General features: G+C 33.6%; 1 protein-coding gene across 1 annotated transcript in view; it reads right to left on the bottom strand.

Moving 5' to 3' along the window:
- LOC146740851 (uncharacterized) overlaps positions 1–18752 on the bottom strand; it is a 30670-nt gene that overhangs the window by 1534 nt on the left and 10384 nt on the right. The window contains exons 21-63 of the mRNA XM_085501850.1: positions 18617–18688; positions 18128–18193; positions 17696–17758; positions 17145–17288; positions 16844–16984; positions 16656–16727; positions 16344–16415; positions 15989–16054; positions 15800–15877; positions 15482–15666; positions 15175–15283; positions 14277–14537; positions 13912–14127; positions 12954–13046; positions 12659–12840; positions 12429–12526; positions 12016–12241; positions 11714–11857; positions 11430–11599; positions 11057–11229; positions 10136–10350; positions 9888–10028; positions 9036–9223; positions 8654–8810; positions 8113–8273; positions 7766–7931; positions 7160–7339; positions 6513–6646; positions 6252–6386; positions 6068–6142; positions 5704–5853; positions 4912–5124; positions 4623–4782; positions 4280–4466; positions 3157–3338; positions 2439–2617; positions 2025–2261; positions 1705–1877; positions 1405–1548; positions 1110–1295; positions 653–750; positions 318–406; positions 82–147 (exon numbers count right to left, since the gene is read on the bottom strand). Coding sequence (XP_085357976.1) covers positions 82–147; positions 318–406; positions 653–750; positions 1110–1295; positions 1405–1548; positions 1705–1877; positions 2025–2261; positions 2439–2617; positions 3157–3338; positions 4280–4466; positions 4623–4782; positions 4912–5124; positions 5704–5853; positions 6068–6142; positions 6252–6386; positions 6513–6646; positions 7160–7339; positions 7766–7931; positions 8113–8273; positions 8654–8810; positions 9036–9223; positions 9888–10028; positions 10136–10350; positions 11057–11229; positions 11430–11599; positions 11714–11857; positions 12016–12241; positions 12429–12526; positions 12659–12840; positions 12954–13046; positions 13912–14127; positions 14277–14537; positions 15175–15283; positions 15482–15666; positions 15800–15877; positions 15989–16054; positions 16344–16415; positions 16656–16727; positions 16844–16984; positions 17145–17288; positions 17696–17758; positions 18128–18193; positions 18617–18688 — 6247 coding nt within the window. The remainder of the gene's footprint in view (positions 1–81; positions 148–317; positions 407–652; positions 751–1109; positions 1296–1404; positions 1549–1704; positions 1878–2024; positions 2262–2438; positions 2618–3156; positions 3339–4279; positions 4467–4622; positions 4783–4911; positions 5125–5703; positions 5854–6067; positions 6143–6251; positions 6387–6512; positions 6647–7159; positions 7340–7765; positions 7932–8112; positions 8274–8653; positions 8811–9035; positions 9224–9887; positions 10029–10135; positions 10351–11056; positions 11230–11429; positions 11600–11713; positions 11858–12015; positions 12242–12428; positions 12527–12658; positions 12841–12953; positions 13047–13911; positions 14128–14276; positions 14538–15174; positions 15284–15481; positions 15667–15799; positions 15878–15988; positions 16055–16343; positions 16416–16655; positions 16728–16843; positions 16985–17144; positions 17289–17695; positions 17759–18127; positions 18194–18616; positions 18689–18752) is intronic.

The following is an 18752-nucleotide window of genomic DNA, read 5'->3' as shown; positions in this document are numbered from 1 at the left end:
GATCATGGAGCCGGCGATCTGATTGATTGAACACAACCCAGCCATGTTAGCAAATCCAAAACACATACAATTTATACCTACCTCGTCCATCATACCAATAAAATTTGTATTATTGCCATGACCGAGAAATAACACTTTGTCGCTATCCTGTGAAAATAATTTGTTAAATGTCAATCATCCAAGTATGTGTGGACAGAATCCTTTCATGTTAACTACATATATAACAATCTTGTTGGAGTTGCCATGAGTAGACCAAATTATTTTGTATTTGCTGACAAAATTACACATTTATTCCTATTGGCATAATTATGTCTTACCCAGATTGGCAGGTTGGCACCTGTTAATGAAGCTTCAGGTCCAATAGTTGGTAATGCTGTACCATTGATGAATATATCCAGTAGTAAATCTAATAAAATGCATATCATGTAAGTATCATGTGTATTTATGATAGTTAAGCTGTCTAATAATAGGAATATATATGAACAGAAGTCATTCCAAAATTGAAAAGCATTAATAATCAACTTTGCACCGAGTAAAATATTTCATGGATATTAGAGTTCCAGGAATATATTGCGAGCAAATGGTGTTGTGATATACTCATTAAACTGTTCAGACCATATGGTGTTAAGGTGAAAATGAAGCTTGCACTTACTCTGGGCATCAAATCGCATGGCAACATGGTTCCAGACATTCGATTGTACAACTGTTGTCCCGTTTACAACATTGTTACCAACTTCTCCTCGAAGCACACTGAACAATAATGTAATGCATTTGTTAAATTATTTGAACGAATAGTAATTAATACTTTGTGGGTAGAATGCATGTATCAGCGTTACGGACAGTGTGTATGATAACATCGAATGTTTATGACAGTCAAATGCAGTGGTTCTAAATTCATGAACATGTCGAAGCGAATATTACATAAAAAGGATTGAACATGTTTCTGATTTCATCAATAGACGCCTTCGTGTACATGTAAATACATATTTATTGAAACGCTTAGATGAATTAAAGTTATTGAAAAAATCTAATTACTAATCACTATTTAATATTAATTCACAAATAAGAAACAAACCAATACTCATATGACAAAACTAAATATTACATACCCGTTCTCAACATAAAGACACAGTTCAGCATTAATTGAACAAATAATAGGAATCTTGGTGGAAGGATAGTTGTTGGGCAAATTAATCCACGCTTCAACGGTAAAACTATACTCTAAGTTCAGATTCTGAATTGTGTTCAGTGTAACATAATCATCCACACCATCAAAATACAAAGCTTGATTGACCCTACAAATACAAATACAACAGAAATCTTATTACGCTGTTCATGATGTATATTACTACAATGCAATGAGATTATCACAAATTTAAAGGATAACAAAATCATTACTCCTACCTTTCAGCACATGTGTACTGGAGATTTGACCAAATAATATTGGATTGTGCTAACTGAAATATTCCCAGACGACCTCCTGATATGGCAGTATCATATATGTCTCCCGAATCTGTTATAGTAACACCGCCGACTTTAACAACCACTCTGGCAATTATGACCATATAAGAAACATTTCATTGAAGGAAAAATGTAAAGTTACATGAATACAGTCCAGTAGATAGCCGATGCTAATCTTCACGTAAAAGCTGCAATCAAGACCACTCTGCCAGTAATCATGACTCACAGAGGTAATGCACTCACCTTATTAGTCCAATAGAAGGTCTATGTGTTAAAATCCATCTATAAGCTACTTTATGTTCCCATCCTCTCATTTCTGGATCATGCCATAATAACGTAACTTGATCTGTTGTGTCATATGAATGCCATAGTGCATCACTCAATGTTTTACCAGGACCAGTGCTGGATATAACTCGCTTGAATAAAGAATAATGTGGCAAATGTTAATACAGTTGGTTACTATTATTAAAATGACAGTGAACATTGTTACAGAATAATCATTTTGTTTATTTTATTTTATCGACAGCTCGATCAGTATCACAAGTTTCACCCTAGCTCCTCACCTTTATCTGTAAACCTTTTATACCAGCTCTATAATCAGGATAATTTAAATTCTTATGTCTCCACATCACAATGTAAAACTTTCTACTGCTTTGAAATCCAAACACAAAACCCATATAATTTGTACCGACATCAGAATTTACAAACAATGTACCAGAGTAATCCACTGGACCAAAGTAATCACGACCTATCAACATGAGTGGCATTTCGGTGTCTGCTAGCTGGTGAACTTCTTTGCCCTGCAACAGACCATAATACATCTCAAGAAGAATGACAGAATGCTACCGACCACAACTAATGGTATATGTCTATTAGTTATATAGTCTATAAGTACTATAGTAACTATGTAATTTTCAAATCTATCTGGTCTACTAAATACTATATTCAGGATGCTGATATATACACTTCAAACCTACCTGGTCAGCTAAAAACCATACTGGGGCCGCTGCATCTAGTAAAGTAGTATCCAACGCAATTGAAATATATTCTTTAAAACTAGTTGTATGGTATTTTCCATTTTTTGGACAGTTATCAAATTCGTCATCAACACCATCTCCATCATAGTCGTCCTCACAATCATCTCCTACTAAGTCACCTAGTATTAAAACATTACAAGGCATTAGAATATGGCAATAGTACACCATGATTGAATATCATATTGAGGAAATCAATGTTCAGGGGGCCTACAAACTGTCAATCCTGATACATGGTAGACTTTTATATTATTTCCACATAAGAGATTATAAATTATCATATATACAGACTACTAAACCTCAGAACATTTTAAATACGGCAAGATTAATCATTTCAATTAGAATTTAAAGCCTTCTATGTTTCATAATTCGAACGGAAATCCAATAATTACATACAAATAATTAGATCTCATAACTCTTCAACACAATGATTGCCAGTACGTCAGTAAGTACATGCTTTTTGCAGCAGTAGTCATTCGTCATTTGAATTATTACCTCCGCGCATTACTCCAAAGTGGATACATTTTCGTCAATAAGCTTATTTGACATGGTTACTAATCCAATGAGTAGCAGTGAAGTGTGTGATAGACACGAATATTCTAATAAAAACAATACAGATCCAATTCGAAATATGCATAATGATATACTACCAGAACCATACCATTCAAGTCTATCTGTGTTGGATTTGGTACAAGTGGACAATTATCGGATGTATCTGATATACCGTCACCATCTTTATCTTCATCACACATATCACCCACACCATCTCCATCAGTATCTAACTGATCTGAGTTTGGTACATTCTCACAATTGTCAGCAAAATTGAGAATACCATCACCATCCCTGTAAAGTGAAAGACATAATTCAGCCATCGAGTTTACATATAAAGTAATAATAAATTGACGAAGCAAAAGATTATACAGATTAAATTACACAAGTATTGTTAATATGTTTTTAAAATTCCATATGACGCTATAGACGCTATAGACTAAAGATAGGTCAACCGAGTTTAAGGTTGCACAGTCTTGAAATATTGGCTACGTATTCTAAAAATGAATAACAGTCGCTTCATTCTTGAGTGCTACAAATGTTAACTTTACCAAGAAAACAATAATAAACCATGTTGGACTCGTAATTTGAAATTAATGTTATTTCCTTTTGGTTTTGGTGCGACCTGGACAAAGAAGTTGGCTGCGAATCGACATTCCTTAAATTATTTAAACACAGATTGTGCGACACGAATTTCCAATGTTGGCAAGGACAAATCAACATATACCCGAAACTTGACCAATATAAAAGATTTAAACTAATTTTCCAGTTCGAAATTTGTTTAAGTCATACAGATAATTTATTACATAGAATTGCTCTGACCAGACTTTTAAGAATTGAAATGGAAAGACACTCGAGCTCTTTACTTGCTAGAATCGAAAGAAATTGCCCATGTTGTGTAAATAACACTATTGAGGACGAATACCATTTTTGTCTCGGTTGTCCTAACTTCCATGAATTACGTTTCCAGTATATCCCGTTATATTATCGCACTGATTGCTATCCTTATAAATTTATCAAGCCTATGAAATGTACCAAAGTTAGCACTATACCTACTATACAGCTAAATATGTTTACCTCTCGTCTATGAAACAAGACACGCTTCTTTAAAGTATATTATTAATTATTTTGTCCTGTATATAGTATTGTATATTTGATAATATTGATATTGTAATTTCGGGTCAGTGGCCTATACTATGGAATATACTATATACTATGGAATATAATATAATTACCTATCCTTATATGAGCTATAATAATATTCATCACATTCATCACCCCATCCATTATGATCACTGTCTGTCTGCTCTGTGTTGCTGACATCAACACAGTTATCACATGCATCGCCTACACCATCAACATCCACATCTGCCTGGTCGCTATTGGCAACAAATACACAATTATCTGAAAGGTCCACAACACCTAGAAACAAAAAACCCAGAAGGAATTAATAATATGTATTATATAAACAGTTTTTGCAGAGAAACAACTAATACCCTGTTTACATGTGCTGGTTATACCACCTATATGAATTACCATCATTATCATCATCCTCATGACAATCATTATTAAACTTACCATCATTATCATCATCCCCATCACATATATCACCATCTCCATCATCATCATTATCTAACTGATCAGGATTGGGATCATTGATACAGTTGTCACAGTCATCACCAATACTATCACCATCAGTGTCGATCTGACTTGGATTATTTACATATTGGCAGTTATCCTACCAATAGAGACACAATAAACACATTTACCAATATAGTATACAGTGCAATATGATGAATATAAACACGACAATCACATAATCAATGCACGTCGTGATCTTCTCGATTGAGGTAAGATATTTCCTTACATTTTCATCATAGATGCCATCTCCGTCATCATCCCCATCACATATGTCTCCTTTATTGTCATGGTCATTGTCTTCTTGTCCACTGTTTGGTATCACATAACAATTATCCCGTTTACACATGTCCTCATTACAATGCAGTGCAATGAATGGATTTCCATCACTATCGGTATCATAACCACAATACACGCCATTGCCAGCATAACCATCATTACACTGACGATAAAGAACGTGAAATATATGTTACATTAAATGTATAAGCGGCATTACAATGTATTCAACGTTTATCTAACAAATTATATATTTCATTGGCAATTCAAATCAAACAACTTTGAATGAAATCAACTCATGTACCAGTTAGATGAGTTTACACATATTGATTCCTTGCAATCATATGCATTATTATACATCTGTCACTGTAACGCCATAAGTTACAGCGTGCCTCAATTTTGCGGTATTTTACGGGGTATTTTCATCCTGCCGTATTCGCTTATTCTGTTCTAAGCATTTTGGATTTCGGCATTTCCATGGTGTGTCCTTAGAATGAAAAGATGTATAATAATAAGAGTATTACGGGAATACCTCAAAGTATGCACTCAGACAGTACGCCGCAAATTGCTGCAGGTCGGTCGATACTCCAGCTGTACTGTCTTCGTGCATACTTTGACGTATTCTCGTAATAACCGCATAGTATTGTTTTGAACAAGCATTTCAGTAATAAATTTAATATTTAAATTACAATTCGGCCTGAAACGTTGGAAATGCTTCACTTCAAACAATTCGAAGGATAGTTACCTGACATGTGTATTTTCCAGGTCTAGTATACATACATGTAGCATCTTCATGGCAATTATTTAGTCCAAGATCACAGTAATTCCCTTCTAAACATCCTGTATACCCATCGCCAATGTAACCAGGTGGACAGGCACCACAGCTATAACTTCCCTATAAATAAATAATATTTTATATTGAGGCTATACATTTGTATCCACATGAATACGTAGACAATTTTATTTTTTGACACAGATGATGAATGTATATATCATTATTTTTATTATTATTAGATATATTATGATAAATAACTGTATAATCAATAAACCTGCACAAACGAGACAATTATTGTCAAATGCATAATTATATTATAGAGAAACATACTTACTATTGTATTTGTACATACTGACAATGGATCACAATTATTGTCACCAGTGAGGCATTCATCAACATCATCACAAACCTGAACAATATGAATGGAACTTTCGATAATTGTATGGTGTTATTTTTATTTCACTTCTTCACAATGAGTTATGGTTTAAAAATGAATAGTTACAAGAAAAAGAATCTACCTGGGTCTGAGTGAGTATGTGTTCTATTCCTACACCATGTGGTGCATATCCACTATAACCACACGGACATCCACTACATGTATATCCAGGTGCTAAATTAATACACTCTTCAAAACATGGATTAAAGTGTGCACACTGAAAAGACATTAAGTAATGAATATTTAGTTGTCACTAGTGTTTATTATGCGCTGTTTATGAACATTCCTCATTATAAATGTATCACTGGTATATATATTATTGTGTAACGACTGACAACTTTACCTCATCAATATCGATGCATGTTAAGCCATCACCAGTAAATCCCTCTGGGCACTCACCACACGCAAATGTACTGCCACCAGTATTAACACATTGTACATCACCAAAACATGGATTAACATCAGCCCAACATGGACCTGAAACGGTTAATTTAGTATTTGTGCTGGACATAATGTGCAAATTTGGTATACATATATGACTTGGGACTGAAAGATAGGTTATTCCATCACCTTTAACGCCAGCATATGAGGTTCTTAAACCAAGTTTTCTCTGACTGGATTTGGTCACACAATTAGGGGTGCGACATATCCACCCAGGGGAGGGCGTTAAACTTGTGGGTATTCATTTACAAGTACAATGTCAAAGATCCAATGCAATAGCTACTATGCGAGAATACGTTTGACGAGTTGCTGAATTTGTCCACATTATCAAGTTTATTCCATAGATACAAAGGACTCCTTGGGAGTACACATTATTTCAGCTGAACTACCAGGCATTCATTTATAATATTGTTTTTGTTTCCATCATAAAATTACAAAATTATTTTTATTACAGCACTACTGTTGTAATTAGGATATGCATCTAACAATTTCAAGTCGCCATAAATGAGAATGAATATGCTCTTTTTCTCTATATACATATTTACTTACAGTCGTCAACACTTGTGCATGTTTTACAGGGATTACAATCGCCGTCAGAATACTCATCTGGATCACAGGGGTCACACGCTGTTTTGCATTCTGTACTAGAATAGCCTGGTTCACAGCATATACATTCAGATTGTGCAGACTGGTTGTTATATGACCCTGGTTTACAACACTTACAAAACTCTACATAAGGAGCAAATGACCAAACAATCAATGAGTTAACGTTAATCATAAGGTGATGTAGTTTTCATTAAGTGAATGCAGTGGATTAACTAATTATACAAATAATATCAACGAATTAGATCTAGTACACAAGACTGAAAAACTAAATATATCGCAGGGAGACTTGAAAGAAGGGTGGCTTTAAAATGTTACACCTGACAAGCAGTTGACTGTTGCATGTAGGTTGATAGTTACAAAGAATATATAGATGGGTAAGTATGGGCAATAGATGGTGGATGGGTGAAATATGCGGGCAGAAAGTAGGTGTGTAGATGTGTAATTGGCTGGATCGGCGACATGCTGTCATATGCATGTAGACTTTCAACAGATAAATATAGAACGTTGGTGTTATAACGCATATAACCACAACAGGGTCAATATCTTTACCTGTATTGTGGCCAACAGAAAATAAACCTGGTCCACAGATAGTAATAATACCATTATGACAAGCTTCACCTGGTTCACATAACGTACATGATGAAGGACAGGATGTTTCGTCACAGTTACCGTGATGGTACATTGGGCAGGGTGTAGCAATACCACCGGCACATAACTGCAATGAATTGTTGTTTTTAATAGTGTATTATCATTTAGTAGTATATTATCACTGTTTGAATATATGTAGGGATATGTATATCACATTTATAAGCCTGAATGTGCAGATTCGCTGAACGATACTTGCATCCACCATGTTAGTCTCATATAGATGACATAACAAAATAGTGTAAACTTACCCATCCTAGTGGACAAGGCGAACATTCTTTTGAAAGTCCAAATGAATATTCTGTTGGCGATCTGTCACATGGTAATGGTGGATCGCATCGCCCACACGGTATTTGTACGCCATCTCCAAGACAGTAGTACGAAGCCTCACATCGAGCACACTGGGTGTCATCTATACACAAAGTTCTAATTATTATTAATTTAAAAAATATCCGTGCGCAAATAAAGTGATGGAGTATAAGTATACATTAACTATGAAAATATGCAAGAACTGCTGATCACTTACTACAAGGAGTTTTTCTGTAAAGCATTTATGTTTTGCTAGCGATACTTTCACTCATTTCAGGTTCACATTTTCTGTTTTTATAAACCATGTGTGACGTAAAATGTCAGAAACAACTTTGATTGACATGGAAGAGATTTCTTGTAGCATAGCTTCATTTTACAAATGATTCCATATATGCACACATATTTAAAATCCATGTATACATATAAACAATCACACATTGCCAAAAGCTATTTGGACGATAGTATCTGCAAATAATTACTCACATAGAAGTCTTCTTGCCACTGTACATCCCAAAATTTCAAATCTTAAACCAATCCCATTATTCCAAGACTGTGGATTTAATCGTATATGCCGGGCCGTGACTGTATTATTGAATATGTTCTTTTTATAAGAATGGCTGTCCGTGTTACCAGTGAATAACTGATAAAGAAAACAATATTTTTGACATCAACATACCGACAAGTTCTACAACCATCCGTGTCATTTTACTAAAATAACTCTTATAATCACCGGTTTCAAATGAATGTGGGCTGGGGTCGAACTCCCAATCTCCCTAAGACATGGTAAACATGGTAACTTGTAAACATGTTAACACCACCCATGAGTTGAATGACACTTGTCAAAGACCCCCTATTATAAGCTTACCACGTCATTTCCACTGTCTTCAGTGACGTTTGTCCAGGTACTTCCATCATAACTGTATTGTATTTTAAATGTTGTAACCCAGTACTCTTTATCAGGATTACCCTGTGTTATAATGCCAATATAGAGGTATGTCTCACCCATATCAATAGCTAACCATTGTGATGTATCAAACACTGCTGGTACCCATCCTGGGGAACAATTCATAATATTACCATAAATAATTCAACATAGCTTATGCAATATAAATGGTTACAAACAAAATCAGGACTGTAACCTGGGTAACGTCGTATTATATTCTGTTTTATATAATGTATAAGACATATTTCAAAGTACTGGCTTTCCAACTTTTTGTAGGCTTAGGTCTATTCGAATATGATTGACATATGCATGTTGCCACATACTTCCTGAGGTAAATAGCTAGATAGATAGTAAATAGATATTTAGTATGTATGTTTTAATTAGTAATGTGTTTGTCAATAGAAATATCTCAATGTTCCTAAAAGTTTATGTGTGTGTATATAATTATGACTATTAAACGGCCATGGAATGTCAATTATTATTGTTCGAATGAAAAAGTACATTGTCCTGTGACCACCATATTATACGCATTTTTTAAGAGTTGTTGGTGTGAACGTAAGATTTTTAGATTTATTTTTGATGATATGTATTGCGCTCTTTACACTTCACCTCCTTCATTTCAGTTATTTCTACTTTATCGCAATATGACACATATTTTGCTGACCCATTAGGTATGGTATCGTCTCTTGATTCCATTGCTAATCCACATACATCACAACTCTCACATGATGGTATTGCAAACCAATCTTCACTTATCATACATTTTATATTTACCTGACCCTTTAGGTATGGTATCATCTCTTCCTGTTGACAACCTAGCTCTTTCCTTACTGAATTCATAACTCTCTTCCGATGATGCTGATATCCACTCATCACGTATAAAATATTTTTTCATTCCTAGCTCTTCGAGGCAGCCTGTGTGACAAATTTATTCGTATCATTTCAAGGTCTGTCACAACAAATGTATCACAAAAATGCAATATATTTGTTTATTAACTGTAATATTAATTTAACATACTCACTGAAATCTACAATATAATATTTAGGCAATCGTAGATATACTTCTCCAGTAGTATAACCAGTATAGATACTGATATCTATTGGATCACCTCTTGTATCAGTCAAACACGTATCATGCATAGTGATTTCTACTGTAACAGTGTCGCCACGTGTTGGGGTACCACCATCAATTGCAGCTAAGGTGAACTCAACTATGCTGATATCATTGTAATTTGACCTATTTAAAAATTAAACAGGAACAGAATTATTTAAATTGTTATCTCTTTGAAAAATTGTATTAGTATATAACAGAATGAAAACCGAATCTTCTCTATTTTCTGTTAAATTATTTACTTTAATGATAATCATATACAAAAATTAATCGACGTTTGGTATTATATTTTTGTATTTAACATTTAAATAGAAAGAAAGTGCATGAACATTCAGTAATGTATAAGTTCAGATTTAGTACTTGACAGAACAGCTGTCTGACAAGGAAATAGTTAAACGATTTTCTCTAATTTGATTTGGATATAGTTTACAAACAGATGGTCATGAATTACTACTAGATAAGAAACAATTGTAACGTATATTCTTTTTTTTCGCTTAGAAAGTTCTGGTCTTTGTGTGTCCTTATTTAGTCCTTAAATGAGTATTTACATTTCAGTTTGTACAGCCATAGCTTTTGTCGCTACTCTACATATATTGCGTGTGTTATTATAGTTTCGCATTGATTTTTGAAAAATAATTGTCAACTGTCTGTTCGATTTAAAAAAACAAAACCGTTTAATCCTTGCAAGTTCTCACATCTGTACAAACGATTTTGGTTTCATGATACATTATATTTTGTATCACTCTTTTTTTAAACATTTCTAGTCATACCAATACCAGTACCAAACACTTCCCAACCAAGACCAGAACAACAGCGACAGCGATTAACTCACCTCACACTGTATTCTGAAACATGGTAAGAAACTTCTCCGTTTAAATTGCTATCAATGTCACTTGCATTGACAAGAATAAGTGAGTCCGATATTAGGACAGGTTGGGGGTACAGGCTAATAATCGGTGAATCATTCAATTCCGGACAGTTGTCGTTTACATCTTGAACAACAATCTAGAAACATTACATACAGATATTTAGATTGTTACAATGTATTTTTTTACTTTGTATTTTTACTATTATATCCACTTAAAATATAAAATGTTCCATTTTGAGCAGTTATACAGTCACTGTTCTTGTTAATAGAGACACTATTCAATATTAGATAAGACTAGATTCCTACTCTGTATGGATATGTGTAGTTCCAGACATACCTTAACAACAATTTTACCATTTTCTATCAGATATGCATTGTTATCAATAACACTGATAATGAGTATGTATTGATACGCAGCTTCATAATCTAATTCACTGTCCAGCCTTATCAATATTGTATTGGTTGTAATGCGGAATTCTTGTGTTCCTGGAACATTTGCTTCCTCGTCTAGAAAAATCACATAAGAAGGTTACTAAAATCGTTTGGGCAATGTTCACATTTATTTATAAACAAAATAGTCATAAATATATGGTCTTACGATATGTTAGCATTGTGACTCACTTATGACGGAAGGCTCCATACATAACAAGAATGTAGTTCCTTTGACTGTATCCGTAACTGGGGCACTTACAGTAGTAGTTCGTAGTACATCAACACGGTTAGCCGGAGTATCCTCAATAATAGTGAAATGACGTGCTTCATTTCCTGTGGAAAATGTAATTATCCATAAGAAAAACAAAGTGCACTCCAGAATTATGATATTACATTGGAAAATTATAAAAAGTTACGACAAAGATTTATCAATAAAAACACACGTCTCGTAATGTATTATCCCTACATACAGGCTATAAATGTTTACCAACCTTGTAAAATGGTTACATTGTAATCACCAACGGAGAATGCATCTGTTATTAAAACAGTTTCTAAAATTCCACCAACATGAAAATCTTCATCTGGTTTTACAAGGTAATCTAACGGTGGTTCTACATCATAGTCTACAAACTCTGTTCCTTCTGTTTCTAAGTAAAATGACGAACTACATCCAAATCTTTCCGTTAGGAAAATATCAAAACGGTAGACGTTGTCGATCTAGAATGGTAACAAACAGCACTACATTCTATAAGAACCAGTCCAAAGAAGAGGGACCACACTCAGTAAACACTTTTATGTTTATTAACATTTATAACACGACAATTACCAACTAAAAACAATTTTTGAACGCTGATGTTTTCTCATTTAACTGTATTGTACTTCTAGGCGTATACCATCTACTTACCTCAAGATTGATGAACACTTGTTCATCTGGGAGTGTCTCTGTAACAATACACTTTCCATTAAACACTGTCCCTCTCTGTGGAACAATATATGCACCTCCTGTATGAACGACAATGATATACTAATCTATGTGTGGTAATGTTTTACTTAATATGTCTAATAATTATATTGTTAAAACACGGGAACATTTGCGTTGATAGAAAACTGACTGACATAATTAGTGAAACTTACCAGAATCAGCAACACTACTCAAATCAATTTGTTTACAAGCGATTTCAGCTGATTGTGTTGAGTCTGAATGAACTTGAATCATGTACACTTGATTTATAAATAACCACAATTCATCAGCACCGCCAACCACTATACGTTCTGTGCCTTGAAATCGGAAACCAGCTCGGATTGCATTGGTAAAGCTAAAATAATGAGTACATGTGCGTAGCAAATATTGAGAAAATCCGACCAACGTCGAAAAATGTAATATGAAAAACAACTGACAAAGTTCTCAAAATATGACTTTAAGACTCACCCCAAGTTTCTAAGCTGTGAATTGCAGTCATATTGTACTCCTTCTGATCTATAACCCAGGGTATCCATTGGCCAATAAGCGTCAGAAAAGAAACTAATAGTATAAAAAAATGTCGTTATATTAATCGAGTAGTTTAAATATGATGCAAATAAACACATAAATGCCGCATCATTGCTTAAAAACATTTAATAGAAATTTAAAATGCTGTGCACAAAACATTACCGCTTAAGGTAGAAGCCTACTCAAATGCTCATAGGACAGTTTTCATAGGACCATTATGTAAAATCATTGAGCTATTGTCCCATGGCACCATGAAATAGCATCCTTTGTTGTGTTACAGTGACTTATTTTTGGAAACTTATTCTAATATTTAAAAAAAAAATCGTTATTTTTAGAACAATGCCTATAGAACACAATGTTAAAGAAAAATTGTTTTGACCCAGATTTTTTAATATATTTATGACAACAATAAGTACCTTATCATTAACTCATTAACAATATATGATTGTTTCAGCCTATGTCACCTGGCTGCAATTTGAGATATGACATACTAACTATATGAACCTATGGTAAAAGCGATATAATAATGTCAAAATGACCACTATCCACTAAAATACAACATAATGTTCTCGAAAATTAAGCTGGTATAATTTATTGGAAAATAAAAATAATATTTCTGGGTATCTGCATTCATGAGTAGGCTTCTAACTTCAGATCATGCAGTGTAATGACTACAATACCAAACATTTTTATCAACAAATGATATGTATAGTACTAGGAGAAGTCCCAATTGCCATACCATACGTTTGCCAAGGCACGTGTATACCATTTGGTTGCTTTTATTAGTACATGAAATTGATTGTACTGCAGTGATAGCATAATTTAAATGTGTCCCAATATCAATATGTTTGAATAAATTATGCAAATTGTAATACAGTAATATACAATGCATACTCACATGTGTATATCTGCTATTCCTGAAGTGTCATTCCAGGGAAACAGTAATACATGTTCATACTTAAAATTAGTGTCTGTTTCCCGAAACCATTCGGAGAACGTGTCATTTTTAGGCGCGTCGGATATTGTTAGCCAACTACCATAGGGGCTGAAAACAAACTTGGGAGCATCTATCTTCCCTGTATCGTCTCCGTAAGTGAAATCTTGGTGATATAAACTATAGCAAAACAAAGAATCATATGTTACTTTTCCAAAATATTATTCATGGTCTTTAAAACAAAGTTGTAAAATATACGTAAATTTGCTCAATAAAAACAGACAAATAGTGAACGTGAATTTTACGATTAAATTACATGGCGATCTTACCTGAAGTCATAGTATGTGATGGGTAGGATGTAATCGACAGGTCTTATTTCTGTTAAATTCGTTGTTGGCAAAGTTTCTAAAGTCAAGATATAGGAAGGTTGTCCGGATGCACTAATGTCAGTACCAAGTCTCATTTGAACTGTACATGTGTAATCCACACCAGCTTGTACGCCATCAGATGCAGTGAAAAGATGAGATAGATCAGTTGTTGTTACACTCAGAGTGCTCACAACAGCGTTCACACACATGACTATATATTCCCTATAAAAAGACAATATAAAATTTATTTCATTACGGAGATTCTGTGGTGAGATTATATCAGTTGTTACGCTCAATGTGCTTACATCTACATTACTATATATTCCCCATAGAAAAAATATATTATATTATTCACATGCTGTACATCTTTCCTATTAACAATTATAAATAATTTAGTTCAGTTGCTTTGTGAAACATGCAATAATACATCCGATAAGATACATACTAGTACACTAAGGCCCTCCAATGTATAGGCATAATTAAGAAATTCATATAAAAGACGGAATCTCTTGTATATAGACATAGCCACTATTGTTTGAAGTTTCTTACCCAATGTAATATATACAAAATGCGTTCCAATATACCATTGTATAGCAATCAATTATTAGTTGCATGAATAAAAAAGGGCCTACCTATAATACTGAGCTTCTTTTACAAACAATCACAGCAAATGAGTTTTTGTTCTACAATCATCCGCACTCCTCGTTACCAAAAACGACAGCTTGAAATAGCGTACAGTAAATTATAGTGACTAAATAGACATGCGCCATCACAAACAAAATGTAGAATATACTTCTGCGTACATATACATCCGGGTATATATTATAATCACAATAACAGACAAATATGTAAATACTACCATGTATCACTGCGGCTGGTAGGTCCACCAGGATATTCTTCAGTGGGTTCATTCCACACTACTAATAACTCGTAAAGATGAGGTGCACTTGTATTGACACTAGCAGCAGCTATAATGGACAACAATTTCACGTTATGGAAAACATAGTTATAGCATGGACATTACATATATGTGAATATACCCTGGGATTTGAATAAACAGGTAAGCAAACATACGTTCAGTATCAAACGTGGCTGTTTTCATAATGATTTTCGAATCAAGGTGAAATTTCAATAACAAACTCAAACCTTTTCTCGATGTCACTTACAACACTGAAAAACAGACTTGTTCACATTGTCAAAATAATTGTTATAATTTCTGTCACTGTATACCCATGTTACACCACTGGCAGCAGCAGGCATTGTACATTCACCACCTTTAATCGACTCATAAACATACTTCAATGAATAATACGTAGTACAGTCACACCCCAATGGATTACCTGCAAAATTACTGGAGGGGAAACACAATACGCACAATATAATTTAGAATCGATCAATCATTGTTGTACATCCAGGAATGTCTTTATTAAAAAGCTTTTAATAATTATTAGATATTAGATATCGGGCGTTCTAAGGTAACTTACACGTCGTTAAATACACCAACGTCTAAGTTTTGAAATGCATCTGGCCCTACAGCTTCAATACTGTTGTATGAGATATCACTGAAATTAAACATATAAAACCAGATATATATAATTTGTAACCTAATAAGAACATGCGTACGAAAGTCATCTGATGTTATTCATGTTGAAAAGATCACATAATTTACTTACAGTCTCTGCAGGTTCATGAGTACTGGCAATGTTGGTAAATATTCTATTACATTATGAGATAATAATCTAAAATGAAACAAAACAACACATTATAAGAAATACACTGTGTTAAAAGGCAATGTTACTTATTGGTATCTACACAAAGAGCGGAACATTACATAAATATTATTATAAAACAACACAACCTCGCCGGTAAAAACATAATATATATCAAAGAAGACAAGAAATGTGTATTTATGACAACAGATGTACAAATGTGAAATATATATGTATTCCATTGAATACCACGAATGCAGACAAAACCAAAACAATAAATAAAATAAAATCAATTATCCTATGCGATAAATATACATACATTTTGTTGACAGAAGAAAGACCATCCAATGCGCCAGGGGAAATGAACCATAATTTATTATAAGTTATGCTCCTGTAAAATAAGTGATTAATTACAACAACAACAACAACAACAACAACAACAACAACAACAACAACAACAACAACAACAACAACAACAAGCGTAACATGTATTTTTATACTGGTTAGCAAGAAATGTATAGAACGAAAAGTGGCTGCCTCACTTGAGCTTTTATTACGCCATGCAAGTACGCGTTGGCATTTCGGAAGCAGATATGACTGGTTGGAGTGAAATCAATTTGAAAACACTTACAGTGTCTCTAAATTATTCAGACCATCAAAGACGCCATCTTGAAGCTCAGCCATTAGATTATTATCCAAGTAACTAAAAAGAGAGTGTCATGATTGAAATATGTGAAAATATAATTAAGGTTATTTATGCAGAAAACATTTATTGCGATGGTTATGGTCACAGTTATTTTATAGATTTGTTATACTTACAGTTTTCGCAAATTGGACTGTGCTGTGAAGGCTGAATTGGGTATTGTAGTGATTTGATTATCAGATAGTGTTATCTCTTGTAAGTTCTGATTTGACAATGCAGCGACAGGATACCATCTAAGTATATTGTTGTGAAGATATCTGTGATTAAAAAGCAAGAAACACATTAATGAAATACGTACACCGTAGTTACTCAAAATTTGATTTCGACTGAATCATACAGTTTGAGATGAAATATAATGACATAGTACTGTGTTCATTAACTGGCCACAGTCGCTAAATATTAGCATAAATAGCTTACAGACGATACTCGATGTTCACCCCTGTGAAGACATCAGCAGTCAATTTCGAAATCTTGTTGTCATGCAGATCTAATATGTACGCTGTTGATCCACTCCCAAACATTGGACTGTTAATAGTTCTGATTAAGTTAGAGTACAGGTAACTGAAAACAAAACATGATAAACCAACACTTAAGAATTAATATGATAGCAAACAATATTAAAATCATACTTTTTGATTGACTGAAATGCCAGTTTATCTATATGTTTTTTTTCCCATAGTGGATTAGTAATTTTGTTTACGTTTTTGTGTGGATTTGAATATATATTGATGTCTTAAATGACACATTCATGTAATTGCAATAGAAACGAAGCATATTAAAGTATTTCAAAATTTACATGAATGAATCAATTTACCAAGTTGTATTTACACAGGCATGTTTTAGATATACAAAATGTACAATAGCAATAACTAAGCTAAAGAAATTATGGATCCAGAAAAAGTTTCATTTCTGAGATATATGATGTTCCTGGAGAAAATTGATCAATTACTCAAAGCTACCATACTTACATTCGAAACGATCCAGTGAATGCTTCTGACTCAATAATTTCAATTTTATTTCTACGCAGATATCTGAAAGTATATAAATAGCACGTTAAACAATGGAGACAGACGAGTTTTATTTATTGGTATACTAATATAGGCAAACCCAGTACGCCATCAATTTATTTTTTAATGCAACTGGTTTTGGACATGTGCTGGACAAACTGACATTAATGTATCATCAACTCTATATACACCAAATGAGCTTAATAATACAAACAACTTGCATTTAAAACAATTTGTGGGTGTATTTTTGTTATAGCGAGATAAACCTATAGTAAACAAGTGTAGTAGTAGTGTTATTTTATTACAAGCAAATAACATATATTGAGCCCACATGAATGTAATTCGTATTATACTAAAGTGAGTACAAATAATTGGGAAATAAAATATTCTTACAGGTATCCAACCGTTCCGATGAAAGCCTCTGACTCAATCTTTTCAATCTGGTTTTCATGTAAGTATCTGAAATAGAAGATTGTTCTAGCAAATACCAGAGTTCTGGTGCAAATATTTTCGAGTTTTATTACACCAGATTATAGGAATGCAATTGAAGTATAAAACCAAAATAAACTTCTGAATAATAGTATCTTGAAAGTTGAAACATAAAATTAAAACATGCACACGTAGGAGACTAAACGCTGTAATAAGCTTCAGTCGCCAATACAATACAATAAAAGTGCCTGAATTTGAGATCATGTGGTCGGTAGAGAATGCACTTTGTAGAATCTGAGATAAAACCCTTCGTAGTCTACTGTAAATGTGGGAAGTACGAATTATTGTAAAACAGAATTTTGCCTTGTCTTGTTGGTAAACATAAAACAATAATAAATGACGCCAATCAAATAATAAACCATTTCATTTATTCCGGGTGAGTACAATACTTACAAATAATAGGTTATCCTAATGTCATTGAACGCCCGTGGTGGTATTGTTTGCAGTAACATACTTTGCAAATATCTGAAACGTTGTTAACAGATCAAAGTTATTTTAGAGCAGAACTACAAGAATTGTAACCTCAAAA

Source organism: Saccoglossus kowalevskii, chromosome 7 (assembly GCF_978046115.1).
Source record: "Saccoglossus kowalevskii chromosome 7, keSacKowa6.1, whole genome shotgun sequence".
Taxonomy (NCBI): domain Eukaryota; kingdom Metazoa; phylum Hemichordata; class Enteropneusta; family Harrimaniidae; genus Saccoglossus; species Saccoglossus kowalevskii.
The sequence above is the reverse complement of the archived record's forward strand: the minus strand, read 5'-3'. Positions and strand labels throughout refer to the sequence as shown.